At 35.4% G+C, this 23384-nt stretch overlaps 1 protein-coding gene across 3 annotated transcripts in view; it reads left to right on the top strand.

The window, feature by feature from the left end:
• Positions 1-23384, top strand: part of LOC139697366 (uncharacterized) — a 29765-nt gene extending 6381 nt beyond the window's left edge. The window contains exons 7-19 of one of the 3 annotated variants that reach the window (XM_071596041.1): positions 680-828; positions 1725-1889; positions 3896-4176; positions 7284-8225; positions 8394-9170; positions 12115-12263; positions 12597-12719; positions 15399-15578; positions 16601-16864; positions 18800-18988; positions 20786-20953; positions 21867-21989; positions 22133-23384. In XM_071596041.1, coding sequence (XP_071452142.1) covers positions 680-828; positions 1725-1889; positions 3896-4176; positions 7284-8225; positions 8394-9170; positions 12115-12263; positions 12597-12719; positions 15399-15578; positions 16601-16864; positions 18800-18988; positions 20786-20953; positions 21867-21989; positions 22133-22312 — 3690 coding nt within the window. In that variant the 3' untranslated portion in view covers positions 22313-23384. Of the gene's footprint in view, positions 1-679; positions 829-1724; positions 1890-3895; positions 4177-7283; positions 9171-12114; positions 12264-12596; positions 12720-15398; positions 15579-16600; positions 16865-18799; positions 18989-20785; positions 20954-21866; positions 21990-22132 lie in introns of all 3 variants that reach the window. The other 2 variants (XM_071596039.1, XM_071596040.1) reach the window with 2 other exon arrangements.

The raw sequence follows: 23384 nt of genomic DNA, 5'->3' as shown, positions 1-23384 counted from the left end.
GTAGTATAGTTATCAGCATGCAAAGGCTAACATACTGGCTTCCCATTGAGAGGGCCCGGGTTCGAATCCTGGAGATGGCGGATACTTTTCAGTGGTATCCCAATCCCTCATTAAGGTGCTTTGTGGAGGGCACTATGTGTGAGTATGCCATCTGTTGGATGGTACGTTAAACTGCGGACTCTTTGGTGCCTCTGGTTAAGAGTAGGCTAATGCAGATGCTGGGTTTCTCTCCACCTTTACCATCCATCCCTAATTGTGACAAGACTTAAGCTGTCGGTTGCTTCCCCTAAAAACTACTACTACTCAATTAAAATGTATTTATCATCTTAATGTGTGACTTATCATGAATTGGGGATGTATTTTATCGTTTAGGCTATGTAAAGAATTTTTGATTGGAAAAAGTTATTTTGTCCTTGATGCAGTTAATATGGTAGAATTCTCTAAATGGCAAAGTCATATTGTTGCCAAACTGTTATAGTGATATTTTTGTATTTTGAAGAGTTATCATTCACCCTGCAATGCTCAGTGTTCAAAGTAAAAATTTTTGAAAATATGGGTCGATGTTGGATGCTCAGTGGGTGCAGATAAGCCCTCATGGATTATGTACAATTAAGGTGTCAAAAATTCGAGTTGTAGTTAAGGTTTTTATATATTTGCAACATATAATTTTTTATTTCAGATAACACAAGAACAGGGAGAAATCATGGTAACTTTTCCATATGGATACCATGCTGGTTTCAATCATGGTTTTAATTGTGCTGAATCGACAAATTTTGCCACCCCACGGTGGGTTGAGTATGGAAAAAGGGCCTCCCAATGTCAGTGCAGGTAAGTTAAACTTAAAAAGTTAACGGAGAAATGTGTAAAGTATATTGTTATTTGAATAAATTTGGACAACTAACTTTGAATGTTTTCTAAAGATGACTGTTAAAATCTTGCATTTAATACAATTTTTTTGCTGTAATCTTTGTTGCAAGTAATTTTCGTGTTGGAGTTGTGCCAATTTATCATTTTCACTGCAATTTTCATGAAAATATAGGGAAAATAGTATGGTGCCTCATCTCTAAACTGTGCTTTTATTGTGTCCAAATTTATTTTACCAGTGTAGAACTATTCATGTACACATTATTCATGTGTGCACATAGTGCCCCGGAGTTTTCGATAGGATTAAGATCCATGCCATAGGGTGAAAAATGCTTTGTGATAATTTTGGACTATGGGTAATTTTCTAAAATTTGCTTATTAATTGTATAGTTGTTGAGAACAAAAAAGATACTTTCATACTCTAAATCATTTTAATTAATATTTTGCTGCAGAGAAGTCCTTCAGGGATTGGCTTTATCTTTTGTCATTCGCATTTTAATACTTAATTATCAAACTGCGTTATACCTGCAGCCAAAAGTTAAAATGATGTTAGATCAGTATGACCTCCATTTACCTCATTCCAGTGACCATATCTGTTGTATATTCATATGCATTTATCGTAGAGTATAACATCATAATATGTAAATTTGATTAATGTCATTTTGCTGTTCAATCTGTTCTGTGAATATTGGGCATTTAATGATTAATTTCAGCTCAAAGATTTATTTGCAACCACTGACATTATCTAGGTTTAAGAGAGACAGTTCAGAGGAAGATGTTTAAAGAACATTACTGTTCAGTTGTATGGTCATTTTAAAGCTGATTCACACAATAATGGGTGGTTTTACTTGAAATTCTAGGAGGGATATGGTAAAGATCAGTATGGATACATTTGTGAAAAGATTCCAGCCGGACCGGTATGAGCTTTGGCTCCAAGGGAAAGATGTTGGACCACACCCAGAAGATCCCACCCGCTCATCAGCTGCACCACCTCCGACTCATACTGACATTCTCTGCAATAAAAAGTAAGTCTTGGACATCAGCCAGCTTGCATAAAATACCATATTTTATAATAGCTTATTGAGAAAGTTGATAATCCCTTGAGTCAAAGGTTGCTTTTTTCTAAAAATAATTGAGTGATTTAGTATTGGTTTTACTGTCCAGCTGCAAAATGTATTCTGAATGTATTTAATAGTACATTGGGCAAATAGGATTAGAATTTTGTGGGTATTATGGCTCAGAAACTATTAACATAATCAAAACAAAGTTAATCGTTATTCTATATTGTAAATGTGAGTAAAAGAATTAAGTATCTTTTGGCCAAATCGGTTATGTGGTTTTTGTGAAATGGGTGTTCATACAGTGTAAACTGTGCACATCTTCATAAAAATTACTCTTATGTTTTTGTCTAATCGGAAATGTTAGCCAAAACTGTTTTTCATGTGTCCAGGATTTTAGCACCCGAAATACTGTTAATGCCTCATGCCCAGAAGTGCCAACAGTTGCCACTTATACTCTTTTCTTCCTCTCATTGGACTCCTTTCTCAATGTACAATGATGTTGCCAAGATTTTATCAATGGCTGAAGTGCCTATGCAGCAGATCTCTTTGCTATCAAATTACTTACCAAGGTATCAAGTGTGGCAACAGTTCTTCTAACTCATACTGACTCAATGGGTGCACTGCAGTGCATTTTCAGTTTGTCCCCATTGCATTCTATTGCCCAGAAAATATATATATATATATATGTGTGTATATGTAAATATATATATATACATATATATATTTATATATATATATATATATATATATATATATATATATATATATATATATATATATATATGTGTGTGTGTGTGTGTGTGTGTATATGTATGTATATATATATATATATGTATATATATATATATATATATATATATATATATATATATATATATATATATATATGTGTGTGTGTGTGTGTGTGTGTATGTATGTATATATATATATATATATATATATATATATATATATATATATATATATATATATATATATATATATATATATATATATATACATACATATACACACACCTCCTCCATCTTACCATTGGGGTATTAAATTATCTTTTCTGTGGAACCCAATGGGCATAAGAATTGCCGGAAATGAGAAAGCTGATTCAGCAGGTAAGGAGGCCCTGGATGCTATTATCTAGGATCTTATGTGGGATTAACTTAGGATTTCTAATTGACATTGAAAAAGTATCCTGAAAGCAGTGAAATGCACATTTGGCAGATGATTACTGGGAACATGCTTTGCTGCATGAAACTAGTGGCTGCAGCATGGTAATCTTCTGTCAGAAGCACTTTGAGGGAGGAGGTCCTCATCACATTATAGGGCACTGCTCGACTCATTCTGCTCTTGACAGACTTACCTCTAAAGTGAAGAATCTACCTATCTTTGAGCCGTCAGATGTCTACTGATGGAATATGAGGCATATCGGGTGGTGTGTGGTAGGCTAAATATTGAGGGAGATCTAGTGCCTATGTTAGGTAGTAATCCAGATGTCTAGCCGAGTAATTACTTTTTTAAAGGAACATGATTTGTTATACCTCTTAAAATATGAATGATAAGTAACACAAATAACTCTTGGCTTTTATGTTCTTTTAATATTGATGATGCACTTAATACATTCCATTTTCATGCCATAAAAGTATTGAGAGGTGCTACATGACCTTAGTAGTTGGTGTACCCAAACTCATCTGTACTACTGCAATTAATATTTGAAGTCATTAATTATGTAAGAAAGCTTTCCTATACAATGTCTTCTATTTTTCATTCTGCTCTGTCTTTCGCTGCAATAGTTAAATTAAAATTTGGGATTACCAAAGGTTTACTCTTAAATCCTTTCTTTTTATTTCTAATTACAACATTGGCACTAAGTAATTATTCAGAGCCACTTCAGATTTAGTTGTTTGACATAAAATATAAGTAATATCATTTGCATTTTGTTTCCTTAGTAATGGGTACCTTATTGACCTTTTCAGCAACACCGAGATTCCTCTGTCATTTATTGAAATGCGAAAGAAAAAACCAAAACGACATCCAATTCACAAAAAGAAAGGAGGCGATGACAGTGAGCGCCAAGAGCTTGATGAATATGATGAGGATGGCCTCCCGTGCAATGAAAGAAAAGTTGTGCAAATTCCACCAGGGGTTCAAGAGGCCATCAAAGATATGGGAGTGGAAGATGATGGATGTGAATATCTTCCTGATGAGGAGCAGTTGGAGGTTTTTGAGGACATTTGGCTGAAAGCAGGAGAATTAGGTATGAAAACTAACAATGGCACTAAATACAGTAGTTGTAGCTTGTTTATATCTTCTGTCACCATTTGTGCTGTATTTACTTACCGCTATAATAACTACGTGTGCTTTTTTACCCAATTGGAATGCAAAGGTAGCCCCTCAGTGTGAGCAAGGTATATTCATCTGGCTCAAGATGCCAACCAATTAATTCATATTGCAAATTTTAGCACAAAAGTATTCTCAGTAAACTTAGTTTTCATGTACAAGTTGTACATTTATATTATTCCTTATGGTTTTATGAGCCTTAAGGAATCACTATTCAGTACTCAATAAAAGTTATTGCCAAACCTTGCAGTTCGCTAAAAAATCTTTACCAATGCAGATTTTTCTAAAATTGTGTAGCAATATGTGATTTGTCCTATATTTGTGCGAGTGTGAACGTACACCTATAATACAAATAAATGCATTTTTATTATTACTAAATATTAGGGACCTTCCAGTGGTAAACTCTGATTCCTGCCTTCCCCATAGCATGTGTACCAGGTCTGAACAAAGACCACGTCATGCACTTCACATTTATGTGATGAAATGTTATTAAAAATAAATTGGAAATATTCCCTTGTTTTGGACCATGCCTCACAGTGGTATAAAGCCATAAAAAGGTGGACTTTGTTGCATTTTTTGCAATTTTAAATTCGTGATTTGATGTTCACTTGCAGAAGATAACGGACTATCTCAGGAAAATCATTCCTTTCAAACCCCTAAACTGAGTAAAATTGTTTCATACAAGAAGTGGAATAGACGGATTGTGTATACACAAGGATGTGTACTATCAATTAGATGAATGTTGTTTCTAATGAACTGCAAATGCAGTAAATTTGACTAAAAAGGGCTTCCTATTGTGATGTGTGATAATTGGGTTGCCATCACTTTTCATTATTCTTGATCAAGAAATGAATGGTATGACACATAAAGAGTGCTACAAGTGGGTTTCTCCAGGTAATGCTATTGGCATCAACTGTGCTCTTTTAAGAAATGTTTTGATTCATCAAAAGGGGCCCGATTTGGACAGTGACTGCTTCACTGGGCTTTTTTAAAGTTGGCCCAACGCGTAGATTTATTGGAAATTGTTGGATATGACTATACAGTGCAACATTTGTGACATGAGGGCTGGGTGCAGTTTTCTCTACCTGACTAATAGTCATGGTGGGCAGCACGTTTCGGATTTCTGGGTGCTACAAATGGGAATAGTTGAATTACTATGTGCGGTTTTTAGTTTGAAAAAAAGCCTAAGAAGAGAAATAATTGTAATTTATTTTACTTTATGGTTTCAGGCTTCATTTTTTGGTAGTTGTACGTATTCATAGCAATGGAAGGAACACACTACTTTTCCTCAGAAAATTTATTGGTACTATTAATTTCACATTGGTACAGTATCAACAGGTTAATATTGTACCTGATGATGCCATATCAGAGTGAAACATGCACTGTACCAATGAAAATTCTGTGGAAAAGTGTATTGTTCCTTCCAATGTGATGTGTAATTTATTTACCTAAGTATTCTTATCTGCCAACAGATTTTCAAATATATATGTATTGAGGTCAGCAGAACACATTTTGACCATATTCCAGATGAAATCTGTGTATGTGTGTACTATTTGATTGGGGTTTTGAGAGCACACCTACTCAAAAATGAGGCTATAGTGACTTTGGACTCGGAATTAAAAAGTAGTCATACTTGCCAAGTCAGAAACCGTCATGCTAGAAGGGATGCGGAAGTTTAAGTGGACAGATGAAGTAAATAATGAATGAAGACATTTGTAGAAGAATAAAGAAAATACGATGTGGAGCAACTTAAGGAATATAATAACCAGATACATTAGACTCCCTGAAAGACAAGAAATTTTTAAGAAAAGGTTGACAAGAGGTACCAGGGCATAAGGGAATTAATATGGGATTAGGAAGAATGGAAGACGATGTAGTCCTCCAGCCTTGGAATTGAGGAACTGATAATGATGAAATTAGTCATCACCGCTCTAATCTGATCTCCAATTGCATAGCTGTTATAAGGAGCTGAAGAGAACTTTTACAGCCATATGTTTTGTTTCATCAATGTGCTAATGTTGACTTTGTTTTGAAAGAAATAGTCTAAAAAAGAAGATTCATTCATCTATAGAAGACAGTGAATTCATTTACAGTAAGCCAGTGTGTGATTTTGTGCTATCCACTTGCAATGATGAGTATGTTAGGCATATTTGTTTCCATTCTTGTCGTGCCAGTACCATCACAATGGTATTTGATTCAATGTATGAAAAGTTATAAGCAATGCATAGACAAATTCAGGTTGACTTCCAAACTCACGTTGGACTGTTATTGGGCATCTCAACCAGGGTGTGTGAGGGTCTAATGGATGGAAACATTGCTCCTAGTTCATTCATATCTTGTCAATGTGTTCATGTTGATCACTCATGTACATTATTAAAGCTAGCCTCCACCAAAGAATGTGTTAATTCTTAAATTAACATGAGGGACCTGTAAATTTTGATGAAGACACTTTTTCTATTGAAAGTGACTTCTGAGTTAACCTTTGGAATATAAGAAGCTGTTTAATTTGGTCCACTCTTGTCTTCAGCATTTTTATGTGGATATCTGGAAGATAATCCTAAGAAAGTTTTCAATGCAAACATATGCACCACTTAAAATGGCCAAAATTGAATTTCAAGGAATCCACATTGCCTTGTAACTATGAGTTTTGGATTTCTTGACCTCGTAGACCTTAAATAGGTGGTTTTTAAGGTATAAGAATAGTGTATGCTCCGTCTGCCTTTTTCAGTTTGTTTCCACTGTGCGTCAGTGTGATTTCTTCATTGCTGCAGTACTGAATGGAGTGACTATACCATTCGTCCATATTTTTTTTAATCAGGGAGACTGATTTTTAAATTGAAGCCTAGAGATAGTTCATTAATTGTGTGTGCTATTATTTTAACCAAATTCTTTATTCATCATACACATGTTGATAAAATAGTCTTATATGTTTATGCATTAGTAAGTATTACTCTAAGCTATCTTCTGTAAAATATGACAGAAGTACTTCTCTTTTGACACTGAATTTTATCTTTGCTGATACAGGTGACTCACCAGATTATGGGGAAAGTTATGGCATTAAAAAGAAGAAACCCAAGAGGAAAAAGTCTCTTGCTGCAGAGGATGGATCAGGAATTAAGAAAAAGAAGTCATTCAAAGTTGAGCAAAAAGGCTACCAAATTAAAATGGGCATGTTTAATCAAAGCTTTATGAAGACAGAAGGTGAATTGTCCCCTGCGGTCCTTCAGTCTAAAGTGGTGGCATATAATGTAAATAGTGGAAGTGAGCCCCAAAGCAATGAAGCTGTGGTTAGTGGCAGTAGTCAAAATAACGGTACCCAATTGGTGTTGGGTGGCAAAGGAATTGTGGTGCCTGGAGGTGGTAATCCTTTAGGAAGTTGCAGAGGTGGTGACTTGCCAAGTGGTTCTTTCATGACATTTGTGGGTCCAGGAAAAATTGGCAATGGGGATGTGAGGAAAGTAGGGCCACGCTTGAAGGCAGAGTTACGTGTCAATCAAGATTTGGATGAGTCAGTGTCCAAAACTTCTTCAGGTGAAGTAGAGAGCAGAGTTCCCGTTTTAGTGCCTAGTACTTCCCAGGCTAATTTCCCAAAACATCAGAAAATTGTGGTGAGACGGGACTTGGGAGGTCATGGGTGGACTACCAGCACATCTGCAGGTAACCAAGTACTAGTTGGCAAAGTCTTGCCACCAGGTGCGACTGTGACATGGCCAAAAATTGTTCAGCAGGCTAATTTTGGAATGATTAAAAACATTAAGCTTGCTGATAGCAATAAACCCGGTAAAATTATCATCACCAGTGATCCCAAGGGAGGTAAATTCAAAAGTGTTGCTTTAGCATCTTCAGGGACGCTGATCGGTGATAGCAAGCCTTCTACATCCACTCCTGTGGGGAGCACTACACCCAACCCAGATGTCAGGAATGCTATGCTACTCCTTAGTCTTGGAAAAGAAGTTGTCCGAACTGGTGAGTCTAGTCCTAGCTTCGTCAACATACAAGTGAATGAAAATGCATCCTCTGTTCAACTGGTTTCTTCAGAAGCCTTAACAAATCCAAAACCTCAGTCCCATGAGGTTGGAGACTCTCCTTTGAATTCATCATCGATTGTCCGTAAGCCATGTGTTGTCATTCTAGGGGGAAGAGGGCGAGGTCGTGGTGGTAGACCTGGGAGAGGGAGCTTGTCCATTAGGGGGCAGAGGGGGAGGGGAAGAGGTGGTGGTGTTCGAGTTGGTGCATCCAGTGTGTCCTTGACTTCACGTCCCAATCCTGTGAGTTCTTCAGTTTCCCCTGGCACTTCAAGAGGTCGTCCAGCATCTGCTGGAAGATGGAAGAATGAAAGTAGCAGTCAAAGTCTTCAGGCTGCTCTGGACAGTTTTGTGGAAGAAGTGGTTCTAGAGAGTAATATCCCAGAAGGTCAGGTTGATGAATTGGGTCTGGGTCTTGTTGGTAACTTTGGTTCTCATAAACTTGGTAAAAGTGGTAAAAGAATCACTTCTCAGGATCCATGGCAAGCATTTGAATCCCAAACTATAAAGGTAGAAAATAAAAACACAGTGGCACCCATCACCAAGGATAAAGACAAAGTTCCATTGGCCACAGTTCCTTCAAGTGTTACCACCTTAACACCCTTCCCAAAGACTGGATCTCAATTGAAAAATTCTACCCCAGTGCTCCCAAAGACAGTCTCTCCTTCACTTAAGACTTCTTTACCCACCAAACTCACTCAACAGATTCAGAAAGTTATTTTTAAAGAGAAGATTGAAGAGAGGCCAGCACCCCTATTGGAACCAGTAGCTAATGGTCGAGAGGCCAAGGATGGAGAAGCTGATTTCCCTCCACATCTTATCCCAGAAAACCACTGCAGCAATAATCAAGATGTGATTAGGTCTTGGTCACCTGCATTTAGAAGTGGTAAGTGATTTGCGGCAATATCTTATACATTCTAATATAAGGTGTCCACCAATTTTATTGTAACCCAGATTCTAGCTTTGAGCTTCTTACAGATTTAGGATGCTATTTAAAATTGATGAGAACTCATATTCTTCCTGATATGATTCGGTTGAAATTATTTTTAACCAATGAATCATAAATAATGCATGTACTTTTTTATGTATACATAATATACATTTTTTCTCCGAAAGTTAGTTGACATAATCATGGTATCCCTCCCCATGGAGGTGACAAGGTGGAAGGGCTTGTACATTCTGATGGCTTCTTAGAGCTATCTTGGTGAGAGCAATGATAATTTATCCTAGTAGGGGCACCCTTGCCAGATAGATCAAAGAGAAGTAGCGACATCTAAGGTAGTCCTCGCTGCATATACTCCTCAGTGACATAGATGCCAGGGTATCTTACACAAGTGGGGCTACAATTTGAGTGATGGTATCACATTTAAACCTCTATTGAGGAAGGCTATAGGAAATGATATCAATTTTTATCTCATGATGGACAAAACTGTTAGAATAAGTGGTGGTAACTATGGGACTCAGCCCAATTGGCTGTGTGCGAGGCTTTTAAGTGGGAGAGGCTAGGCTTCTGCAGTTCTGATCTCGCAAAATCCTTCAAAGTGAAATCTATTGCAGCCGTATTGAAGACATAGAAGAGAGTCAAACAAGAGAGAAAAGGGACTTGGAATGATGCTGAGTAGTAGTAGTATTTAGGGGAGGCAACCGAGAGCTGAGGTCACTTGTGCCATTAGGGATGGACAGGAAAGGATGAAGGGTGAAGAGAAACCCTGCATTGGCATTAGCCTACTCTTAGTGAAAGGCACCAAGGGGTTCGCAGCTCAATGTTCCATCTAATGGTTGGCGTATTCAGTCAAAGTGCTCTCTACAAGCATCTAAAGTAGGTATTGGGATACCACTGAAAAATATCTGCTGTCTCCAGGATTTGAATCCTTGCACTCACAATGGGAAACCAGTAAGCCACCACACCATCTCAATCCCCGCAGCGCTCATCCTCCACACTCCATCAGCCATATTTGAAGAGCTTGTGCCACTTAAAAACTGCAGTTGATGACATGCTTTCATCCTTGACACTTGGCGAATCATGCCCAGCATCTCCGTACCCGATTTCCCCTGTCCAGTACAAAATTTGATGGTGTACCGCTGTTCAATTGTTCACTGAATTTTGCACTTGCACCGAGTCACTTGACCAGGGTCCTCTAAATACATGCTCTAGCCAGAACAAACACTAACAGGTGATTGATGCTTGGTGTGTGCTATTTCCCCAAAGAAGTTACAAGTTACTTGTACAACTTTGAGGGAGATCTAATAAGTTCTTGGCCTAATGATGTAAATGGCAATTTATATTTATAATAAATTTAATATTTCCAACATAATCACCTTCAATATTAATACATTCATCTAGTGGTGTTCCATTGCCATTAACCCATCTCTGTAGTGCTTTGTCTGCAAGCGTTGCAAAGTACTTATCTACAGCCACAATCACTTCTTGATTGGCTGAAAAACACATGGCCAGTGAGGTTATTTTTTAGTTTTTGGAATAGTTGGATGTCTGAGTGAGCCAAATCTGGAGAATAAGGTGGATGTTCCAGCACTGCATAGTGCAAATCCCTCAATTACACTGTGACACTTTTGTGGGCAGGTGCATTTTCCTGATGTAAATTGTTTTTCTCTCTACAAGCCGGGTCTGCTTTCATGAATTTTTGAATCCAGTTTTCGTAGAATGTTAGAATAATGCTCCTAACCTAATGATTTACCATTTTCAAAATAGTCAATCAGCAGAAGTTCTTTCGCATCCCTCGGATGAATTTTGGCCAGCATTAAACCTTTTAGAAGAATTTTATCGCTGTAATGATACTAATTTTTTTCCATTTTTAATAACACAAACACTGCAACGGATTCAAATGACTGCCTACAACAAACTACTGGATGGAATGGCTTGCAACTTCAAACAATGAGCTTTGCCACCAATGCCACCATCTATGCCTTCTTTGAAGCTGAAGGACCAGCTGCCATCCATGTTTCATCCATTATCACATATTGATTCTGAAAATCACTCTTTTTTATTTTTTGGAAAGTATCACAAGCACTGTTTGGAAAGCGTTGTTGTAGTGAGTTTTTGATCCACGGTGAGCACTGGCATCACCCATCTTGTACAAAGCTTTGTCATGTCCTATTTCTCATGCAAAATGCAACCGATGTGATCTTTTGATATCCATACGGTATTAATAATTTCATGCACACTCATATGCCAATCTTCCAAAATCATATCGTACACTTTTTCAATGATATCCATTGTGGTTCCACTTTTTGACGTCCTTTACATCATCTTGGAGGGTTTTATGGCCAAGTTTAAACTCAGCTGCCGATTCCTTCACCATGAAAATTGAAGGATAAGAGTCCCATACATAATTACAATCTTAAGATCAATGTCATTCAGTATTAAACCATGTGCAAAGAATTTTTTCACTGCATGATACTCAATGTTTTCCATTTATAATATGTGCACCACAGCTGATTAAAATGACTGCCTACAACAAAATGCTGGATGGAATGGCTTGTAATTTCATACGTTGTGCACAGCTGTGATAGCATGAGTGAAAAAATATTGCAGGTAGTGATGCCATCTTTGGGTGACAACAAAAACTTTTCAGACCAACCTTTTATTTAATTTAGGTGTCAGTAATTCACTAACAAAGAAATAGAAATTGCTAGCATTTGTAAACCTTAATAATGTCCTAATCCATCTTTTTTAGCTTTTTGGTTGGTTACATTTTCTATCATTTAATCTGTATGGGGGAAACAAAATGAAAGAAAGAATACTGTTAAACTTAACCTTAATGCTATTTATTTTTATAATTTGCTGATTATTTATTAAAATATACTTACAGGAGGTGCAGGTACAGGAGGAATTCTACCATTTCTCAAAGGTTTGAAAAGAGACTCTGATTCTGATAGAGCTTTAGAAAAGAGCTTTAATTCTTATTGGAGTCAATCAGAACCATACTGTTCCCTCTGCACTGTCTTTTCCCTTCACAAGGTAACTTGGTTACTTCATTTGTATTTTTAATTGGTAAATAGAATATGGGTTGGTCTGTGTGTACCATTTCTTTCAAAGGAAATGCTTATCCAGTCATATTATGTAGCTATAATTTTTGTAGTCATTGTTTATACATCTTAGGATTGAGGGCATTCATGTTTTAATCCACCTCCTTCAAATATTAATTTTCAATTTTAATTAAAAATGTGATTTTTAAGTGTATGACTTGACAAATTATGTAGCTCATTTAGAGGTAAAAATAATGATGAACTTAGTTAGCAGGGATATGTACTTTATATTTAAACTAAAGTCTTGTGTAAATCATAATTTTAGAATTGCATACCTGAGCCCATGCCCCCTGGTTGGAGGAACTCCACAAATGGAACAAATTCAAAGCCTGTGAAAAGTCAAACCTGGCTTACTGCAGCATGTTTTGCGAAAAGGAAACCGTGCAAGGTTTGTGTGATTATGAGTACTTAGGTTATAGTTACATGGTGGCTCAGTAAGTCATTTGTATAAAATAAAAAAACGTCATTTTGGGTTTATTTTATTTTTTTATATTTTTCGATATAGTCTTTTTTTAGCTTTTCCCAAGGTTTATCCAATTTTTTAAGCCACTCAAAAAGTAGCCTTTTGGGTCATCAAAATAAGTTTCTTAGTTGGCAATGACCTCGTTTCATGTTAATTTTTTCATGCTTGGAAATAAAAAAAGTCATTTGGGGAAAATCTGGTGAACATGGTAGATGTTGTAATAATTCAAACTTCAGTTCCATAATTTTCGGGATCAAAACTGCGCAAGTGCGACTATAAATGGTGAAGAGAATTTTTTTTCTTGCAAATGAGGATGTTTTTTCTTAATTTCTTTCCTCAACCAGTGAAATAACTATCCCTAAAACTTTCCATTGTCATTTTTCCTTTTTGCAAGTAATCGATGTAGAAGAATCCATGTGATTCCCAAAAAAACCTTGGCCAGGCCTTGACCCTGTGAGCCAATTTTTCTATCTTCACTTTCTTTGGATCCAGATTGCCTTTAGAAGCCAACTGATTCGACTGTTCCTTCCTTTGTCTCTGAGGTGTATTAGTGTGACAATGTTTCATTCATAGTTATATATCATTGGAGAAACTCGTCAGGATTGCCTTAGAAAAGCAATAAACCAGCCTCCAAATTGACCACATCATTGCGTTTATTCTACACTGAGAGCAAACACAGCACCTATTTTGCCAAGATCTTTCTGCACCCAATTTTTTTTGCAACATTGAAAATACTGTGCCTTGTGAAATGCCTGTGGCCTCACCTATTTTGCAAACTTTGATTCATCGATCACTCAAAATCATATTGTGGATTTTATCAATCATTTCTTAGGAAGTCACTTACACTGGACATCTCGAAGGATGTTCATCATTTGTGGAAGTATGGCCTCGTTTGAACTCATCCAATTGTAAACAGTCCCAAACTCATTGAGCCGGTGTGCGATGAACTTCATCCAACTTGGCTTTAATCTCTTTTTGGTGTTAAGCCTTTTAAATAGAAATGTTCAATTATGGCACGACTCATTTTTTTTCATTTTTCTAAATAATAGTTTGCTGCCTCAATCGGCAATGAAAATGAAACCATGTGATGGATATAGCTGTATTTTAAACAGCAGTCTAGTGAGAGAGAAAGATTACTGAAAGCAAATCTTTTCTGGTATTACAAATGCCATCTCTTGAAATTTCTATCGAGTTATTGAATGACCCACGTAATATATATTGAAGGAAACTGCAATGGCCATCTTAGCCATAGTACTTCAGTAAGAAGTCAGGTAATAAATAATGCTTCTGGATGGTCACACATTAATAACAAGGAATTAACTTATAATAATAAATTGTTAGTTTGTTTGGTTAAGATTTGATAGGTTGGAGGTTGCTTAGTTCAAGCCCTATTTAGTACACTATCTAGTAAAATGCTCTTACTAACTCTAATACATCACTCAAGTTGGACTCCAATTCCTTTGCTACTTGGAGTTGCTTTCATTCAGAGTGTTGAATGTTTTCTCACTATGGTAGTCCATCCTGACTTTCAAAGTCTCCCTCCAGTAGGAAAAATATTTCACTCATTTCAGTGTTATGACACTCATTTAGCTGTCATCGCCACCTTAAATGGGAGTCTGACCAGATAAGTTTTTATGCTGTTTTTCAATGCTGAAAACGGCCTTTTTTTAAACTGAAAAGAAATACGTATATGCATCGCAATGTTTGCTGTGCGTAGCTGCATCAACATGTACCCTGCAGCTACATCATACAGCTGATGTGTTTCATTGCAACTAAAGTCAGGTTTCATCATTTTGAAGTCAGTTTTGCTGTGTCGTAGCAGAGGATAACATGTTGAAAGTTATTAGAGAACACAATAAAGGTGATTTTCAATACCTTAGAAAACGAATGTGCAACTCAAGTGAATAGACAGTTTCAGATGATGTTAAATGTGTGCTCTTCGCCTTAAAATATTGACATAATTTTATGACTTCATTTTTATGCAGATGATGTATCACTCATCTCAATAGACCATTGTAGGTCCAATAAATAGTCATCACTATCACCTATTAACGTCACAATTCTTATTATAATAGGATACCTCTGATATAATAGGGTAATCTGAGTGTTCAAGGATTAATTGACAATGAGATATAAAGAAATAAAAACTTTTCCCCTTGCAAAACATAATTGCCAGCTTCTTAATATACTTGTGCATGTATATTTTCTGGGTGCAGAATACTACACTCTGATTCCAATGGGAACCTAAATGGTTTTTTCTTGTCAATGATTTTCTAAGGATTTACTCTTAAAGTATGGCCCAAGGATTGATCTCAAGGTGTGTCAGGGTAATAATTTAGCTAAAGGTATTAAAGTTTTTACTAACTTTCAATTGATAAATTTGGTGACTGAAAACAAGTATTTTTTCTTAATTTTGGGATGAAAATACATTAATAAAATTTTTCTGCAGTGCCTCTTCTGTTGGCTGTACTTTGTGACACTTGCAAATATCTTGAATGTTTTGACCATGAAAATAATTTTCAAAGACCCGGGGCATTTAAATGTTAGTGGAGTAGAATTTAATTCTATAGAGGTACATGCTGAATATATCATTGCACTCCTCAGATGGAGCCACAAGGAGATAATGCAGGCAGCACTGCTGATTTAAGTGCTGGTATGTCCTCAATCCTAACCTGTTGTGACTGTGGTGTTTGCATTCATGCTTCATGCTATGGAGTCACCCTTCTACCCCCTGAGCTTCAGGACTGGAGGTGTGACAAATGCAGAGCTGGCATGTATCAGGCAGTAAGTATAAATGAAAAATGTAATTCTCTGCTTTTTTATTCCTTGATTTTTCCTTCGAGTTCTGTAAAAATTCATCATCAAAAAACATTATTGTTCCTATCCTATGTTACCTATCCAATATCGGAAAAGTTAGTCATAATTTTTAGGACCAGAATATTTGTATGCATATGTAATCGAGTCATAAACATCTTAGTATGCAATTGGCAATATTGTCTTATAATTTTGACCTGCAATTCTGGTCCACTGAAGAGGGAAATCTCTTAAGCCATAGTCAACTTAAGGAATATACTTGTGATTAAATTCTTTGCCTGATTTAGTCACGGAAAAGTGATCTTTTGGTTTTCTATTTTGTGTTTAACTTTATGCTTATCCTACATCATGGCCTATTACATTAAAGTTAGGACTTTCAAGATTAGTTATGAACAAAAATTTTTCTTTAGTTGAAATGACCATTTTAGTTTTGATAACAAAGAATTTAAAGAATCCTGAAACACCTTTGTTTTGCTGAAATGAAAATTCAAAATGTCCAAAAGATGAGATTGGCATTTATTTACAATGTTTAATGCAATCTTACAGGGCACAATTTTGCACCAATAAACCATGATCATTGTTGTGATATTTTAACATTATCATAGATAAAATCTGAGCAGTGGAATTCCTCTTATGTAGTCCAGTGTGAAAAAGGCATTTTATTTTTATGATTTATAAAAGTATATAATAATAAATTGTGCAAGTGTAGAATACCATAAATCAATTAAGAAATTTTTTTATTGGTTGCATAATATTATTCAAACCTGGTTGTGGCATAGTTGTGTTATTGAATTGAATGAACTGTTTCTAAATTATATTCCTTATTTCCAGTGTATTTTGTTGTCATTTTCCATGCCCATGTCTCTTTCTAGTCAATGTAAAGAGTCAAATGATCCTCGTTACACTGTAATAGGATCAAACATATAACCTATTTTCCATATCTAGTGAGGGATACAATAAATAAATTAATTGATGATATTCCTCATTTGTAGTGGTGTTGCCTCTGCCTGTGGAGGGGTGGTGCATTGAAAAGAACGAGTGACGGACGATGGGCTCACTTATTGTGTTCTCTCCTCTCACCTGGTGTTTCCTTCCGAGATGTGCGTTGCAAGGAACCAATTCATGTTCCAATTGGACTGGATAGACCATCCCCACAGCCTCATCAGCCAATGCTTCAGCTTCAGTCTACACAGTTAACCTCCACTCCTCCTCAAACAGAATCAGCATTGGCTGCACAGCCTTCTTCTCCAACGCATGTGAGAAAATTTTATGTCAGCATTTAGAGTATGTGTGTGTGTATGTGTGTTTTGATTAAATGCCCGTAGACCAGATTGGATGTCATCTTATTTTAATACTTTTCAACCCTACATTACTGTCAAACTGGTTTTCCTGCATAGATGTTGAACAGGCAGTGAAATTGTGGTTTATGTTCCTTCTCCATATTCATTGAAGTTTCCCAAATCCTAATCCATTGCATTTAAATAAGTAATGATATTTCATGAATACTATTAAATATTTTATTTTTTGCCTCATCTCTCTATTTTCAAGTAGGATTAATATGTATGTTCCTAAGTAGTCAAGGAGAACTTAACACATGGGAATCTGAGCTACCTCATTGTTTGACTAGTGCAAACAGTTGCCTTTTCAGATTCAACCTTTGCAGAAATTTTTTTAAAGAAAATAAAATTAGTTCTGATGCAATAAAGCAAGTTTCAATACTTTCTATTATTCAGGGGCTCGTCACATTTTATCTATTGCGTGGGTGCAGTACAAATGATTCCAGTTGTCAGCATTCAGTTCTTGTGTTTTTCATGCTTTATTATGTTTGTTTATATAAAAAAAATTTTATTGTGGCTGATCTACATGAGTAATTGTTTTAGAATGTGTTCAACAGATTCAGGCTTGAGGTCCTGTCTTGTACCTGATGATGACTCTGTGAGTTGAAACGCGTCGTACGTTAAATAAACTGTGGAAAAGTGCAAATTGTCCTTATTTCGTTTTAGAATATGAAATGTTTTAAAATCCAGGGCATAATTGTACAAAGAGTGAGAAAATTGAAAATAAAACTGTGTAAATATGGGCTTCCACATAAGGTGGAAGAGTAGGAAATTGTATGGAACATGATAAAAAAGTTGTAAATTGTTGGAAAATGTAAATTCTGATACTGCGTACGTAGAATTTTACTATTTTGCTTAGTTACAAAAATATCCATGTTGATACTTATCTAGCATTCTTAAATAAAATAAGGCAATGGACATTAAAGTGCCAAAGTGAAGTATTAATTCCAAAAAAAAATTATAATATTCCTTAAAAGAATTTCAAATTTGGGCCTGGGCTAATCATAACTATGGTTGATAGAGTGCCTTAGCTCAGCCCACCCTGAATTTGGGTGCTTATTTTCTGTCATTTACCCCATATTACATTGGAAAAGTGAGATGAAAAAAGACATTTTCTCTTGAGGAGATTATTAAAGAAATGAGTGATATAATATGGTCTTTCTAGGTTTTGCTCTGTAAGCTTGGTTCTTATTTTTCTTTTCTATTTGCACATTTTTCTGAGGCCCCTAGAAAAGTACAGTACATTTTGTTGTGAGTGCATTTAGGAAGATTATAAGGCTGTGTTACTCTTATATTGCAATACATATATGCCTAAAGTGTATGAACATTTCAAAGTGAATTTTATTTAAATGCTCTTGGCTTGGTGTTCTTTCAAAATTATTGAAATATTACAGATTTCAAGGTAGTTGTAGCATGTTATGTAGCGAATGTGTAGATAAAACATGGTAATTTTACCATGGAATCAAGATATCTTTAATTCTTATAGGATTAAATTTATTTTTGCCCTGATACTTATTTTATTTTTTGGTCACACTTCCTTGAAATTTTAATGATTTCTTGTATATTCTCATATGTAAGTATGATTGAAAGTTGTTTTCATTTTAATGTGCTTTATTTTTGGTTTTCATACTTATGTAACAGAGTATGACTATTGGAGTTCTATAATAGCATAAGAATATTTGGTTCAGGTTATTAACCATACCACTCTTGTGTTTACCTATTATATTTGATTGACTCAAAAAATCATCCATTTTATGATATTTTCTATGGCCTCTCCTAATGATATATGAATGAAACCATTCATGTTGCAATAGTACTTGAGGAAAACTGATTTTTTATTTTCCTGTATTTCAGACCTGTGAGCTTTGTAAGTCTGTTGAAGGATCCTGTATCCCATGTAACTACTCACGTAAATGCTGCTCCTATTTCCATCCAATGTGTGCTCTGATTTCTGGAGCTCGTTTTACCATGGTAGAAGAGGATGAGAGCAGCAACAGACATGCAGAATTTCACATCACTTGTTCGAGACATTTGCCAAGTCGGGTAAGATGATTACTTATTTCCTATTGTTTTTGAAAACTGATGCTCTGGCTATCTCATGTTTATTTTACAAATATATATTTTTATCATGTGTAATTTCTTACATTGTAAGACTAAAATATTTGTGTGGTGGAGATCAAATCAAAGTTTGTATCATGTTGCCGACAAATATGAACTCATTACCAAACTTTTGTTTTTCATCTTTGATTTTTAGGAAGACATTCCAAGTATCATATCTCCTGGCACATGAGACATACCCTCTTTTTTTGTTGCAGAATTATAAAAATACTTGGATCAGGCAGAAAAGGATCAAAGTATTTTACACTTGTAGGAAAAAAATTAAATTGTTACATTAAAAAATAAGCAGCTACACATATGCCAATGTTAATTCAACATAGAATCCCAGGAATTTGGCATCACTGGGCCAAAATACCTTTCAGCTACTTTGTTTCATGTTCTGAAGCATAATTCATGAATTCGTAGACTCCCAAGTTTATTGGGAAAGCAACAATGTATGTTTGTATTAGCAGAGAGGCAACATCCCTGTTAGCAGAAAGTGTATTAAGTTTTTCTGTAGCCCAGCCTATATGAATAAATGTGCTAAATTATATAAATTTACGATTTATTTGGAAAATTTTTTGGGAAGAACTGTCATCAAAGTATTAAAATTTTATTGCTTACTACTAACTCAAAATAGTGATGTTACCAAAATTTGTAATCAAAGCAACCATTTGCTATGCCTGTTGTGGGGAAAATTACTTAATAGTTAGTATGTTTCCAGCAAATCAGCTTGCACTTATAGGTTGAAGTTATACCCGCTACCCATAAGACACAGTGACCCATGCCACACACATTATAAGTGGCATATAGCACATTTTTGCTGTGAGCCCTCTGCTGTCAAAATGTTTGTTATTACTTTTCAATCTCGATTCATTTTTTTTCAATCAATTATTACCATAGCATGTAGTGTCTTTCTGTCTCTTGTCAGATGAGATTCAGTTCGCAGTATTGGTTAAATCGTTGAAGAATCCAAACAATAGTCCATCAAAGTCCATAATCCACTTACTGGTAAACATCCATTTAATTGACCAATTCCATGGCCCTGAGAAATGAAACAATTTTTCTAATGATGGAGTTTAAACTAAAGGGTGATTTTTTTGTCATTAAGATTGCAAAACAAGTCAGATTTTAATTGGACAAACGGTCTTAAAATTAAGGAAAGACTGAGGTATTAAAATTAAAGTTTCGAAATTCAAATATGTGCATATATAAAAAGGAGACAATGCTGCAGATAAGGTGAACATTGGAGTTAAGTTTCATCTTAGATTGGTTGAGTGTCCTATGGTAGGGCGCTTAAATCTGGGTAAATTTCAATTTGAATTTCCCGCCATATCCACTTCACAAGAGGTCACAATTGGCGTTTCTAAAAGCTATAGGCATCTAGTAAGCAGTCATAACCTTTAAATGGCCGAGATGTTACGTACAAGTGTGGAGAACAATCAAAGAGCCTCTATTATCGGAAGTGTTCTCGCTGGGCGTTATATTTCGAAATGGTTCAATACTTCTGGTACCATCAGATCAACTGTTAGTGATATTATTGCTAAGTATAATGCTGCGGAGAAGGCCTGGGAAGGTTTTGCTACCCCAGCGAGCAAATTTCAATGGGAAATGCGTGCTTGTCTAGATTTCAGCGCCGCACCCTGCACAAGTTCAAAGGAGTTTATTTGAGCGTACAAGTTAAATAAATATTTGTGTAAAAATTGCTGTTCCTCTCAAAGTTAATCTCAAACTCTTTCTCAGGAGCAAGTACATCCCTTATCCGAGGGTGAGCGTGTTTGGGGTAGGAAGAGCAATGATCGTTTGTATCCTGGTCGTGTATCATGGGATTGGGTTGTGCCTGCCCTCTGCTGTTGGGTATCATACAGTGATGGATCTCTTGGCCCTAACCTCCCTCCAAGCTCTATTCAGGTATGCATACAGAAGTAACTCTTAAATGAATGGAAATGGATCATGAATTTCTTTCAATCATATACTAGCAAACCACATGATCTTTTGATGTCTCTGGCGTAACTTTATGGAATTTGCATAACATATGGAAGTGAAATGAAATAATTGACTTTGTTATTCCACACACTTAATTTTAAAAAGACACGACCCTGGTTTCGACGTTGAGCGTCATCATCAGGTCTGATGGTCCTGATGATGGCGTTCAACGTCGAAACCTGGGATGTGTTTTTTAAAATAAAGTGTGTGGAATTACAAAGTCAATTATTTCATTTCATTTCAACACATGATCTTGTTTATGATATTTATTTATATTCTATTTCCCATTTTTTATAAATATTTTCCGACTTTTTATAGGCTAAGTGATCAGCTTATTAAAATTATTAGAATTTTGGAAATAATTTTACTTTAAGCAATTTTGCAAGGGTTTTTCTAGTTAATTGATGCTATGGGACATGTGAAGTATAGAGGGGATGGTACTTGGCATATAACACTATGGGAAATGCCAGTGTTTTTTTTGCTTCTCAAGTACATTAATACAGGGTGGAGCAAGATTACCTCCTTTTTTAAAAGCATTCACCGCACCCTCTATATGTAAATAATCTTAATTTAAAGTTTTTTAAATAGACTTCATAGAATTTTTATGTGATCAAGCTTCTTTCATTTGGTAATTTGCTCCCTGTAAATGTATCCATGCTGTTGAAATTGCTCTGCTGAAATGAAAATATTAAATTCCAAAAATTATTTTTGAAGTGTTGCAAAATTATAATTTTAGTTTTTTAGGTTTCATCCATCATAAATGTCCTGTTATTTTGGTGTGTATTGAATTTTAATATTGTTAACAATGATTATAATTATTTTCTAAATTTATCTGTAGGGCTTAGATTGGGAAAAAAATAAATTACCAAAACCTGGAAGAGAAGTTCTTGTTGGTAATGAAAATGATAGTTCAACTGTTCCAGCTACGTTTTTAGGCTCTACAGTGAAAAATATGTACATGGTATGTACTGATATAATATACATGATGTATCATCTGATATAGTCTATGCACCTCCGATGACAAATGATATAGTTGTAAATTACTGTGGTTTTGTTCAAAGCATTTGAAAATTATTGGTATCTAATAATGAAAATCACTTGCAGGTATGTTTTGATGATGGCACTAGACAACCACTGTGTCGTGAAGATATCTTCAATATACCAGAAGACATACCAAATATGGTCCATGGGACTCTTAAAGGTAAAGATCTCAAGATTAAAGGCTCATCATTACTGCGTTCTCAGGAATCAGTGATACAAATTAAAGAAGAGCCATTGGATTGACAACAGGTGGAATTGGAAGAACTGATTGTGACTAATACAGTGTTTTAGTGAACACTTAGAAGCAAGATTTGAAAAGTCAAAGTGCAATGTGATTTTAAACTTATTCACAGTGGAAGCTTCTTGATCTATCAAAGTGCATGTTCTTGTAGACTGTAGTCAATCTGTCATATTATAGTAGCCATCATTGGCTTTATCTGAAGACCCCTCCAGAGACTTTCTGTAGAAAGAAATGGGAATTACCTTTTATATAAATTCAAGAGTGCATTACAGTAAATGTTTTCATCAGCTTTATTAACCTAATTTTAGCCTTGGTATTATTATTGTGAGATGGTGAAGGCTCATTTTGAAAACAAGACATCTTTAAATCATTTTTGTGTACATCAAGTATAAATGCTGTATGTTACTGTTAGTTGATACAGTTGAACTAATGAGAATTAGTTGGCTCCACTTTCCATGTGTATGCTCACTTTTCTTTAGGAATTCTTTTGTGAATTTTGTTTATTGGCTTCAGAATTGAGCTTTGCTGTGCAACAGTGATGTAAATGATTATTAAGAGTACAAATGTATATTTCCTTCTAAGCTCTATCCTGGAAACTTTGATAATGCTATGTGGGAAAATTTTTATATACCGAAACCGTATATGAATCAGATACAATAGTTGTCGTGCTAGTGACTATTGAAAGAACTTTTAAAAGACCTCTTTAAGATTTGTTATGGAAATGCAGTAATTGTAAAACCAGCTATTTATCATTCATGAAATTATTTAGTCAGATGATTTTATTGCATAGATACCTTGTAAATAAGCACAAAGAGAGTTTATTTATAGTGTAGTGAAATGTTTTGTCAGTGCTAGTTTGATGTAAAATTAATTAAATCTTTAATTGTTATGCTGTGGTTAAAGTATAAATTGAAGCTGTGGTCACAAATCAAGACAAGAGTGTAATGAAATACAATATTGGTAGCATTAGTCAAATTATTATATGTGGTCCTGTATTTTACTGAAGTTTTACCAACCACTTACATGATTGTGTAATATTTTGTCAAATCAAGAAATAAACTATGCTTAACCTTC

The sequence above is a fragment of the Hetaerina americana genome, unplaced genomic scaffold (genome assembly GCF_022747635.1).
Source record: "Hetaerina americana unplaced genomic scaffold, ioHetAmer1.1.p SCAF_74, whole genome shotgun sequence".
NCBI classification, from domain to species: domain Eukaryota; kingdom Metazoa; phylum Arthropoda; class Insecta; order Odonata; family Calopterygidae; genus Hetaerina; species Hetaerina americana.
Note: the sequence above shows the minus strand (reverse complement) of the source record. Positions and strands in the feature narration are given on the sequence as shown.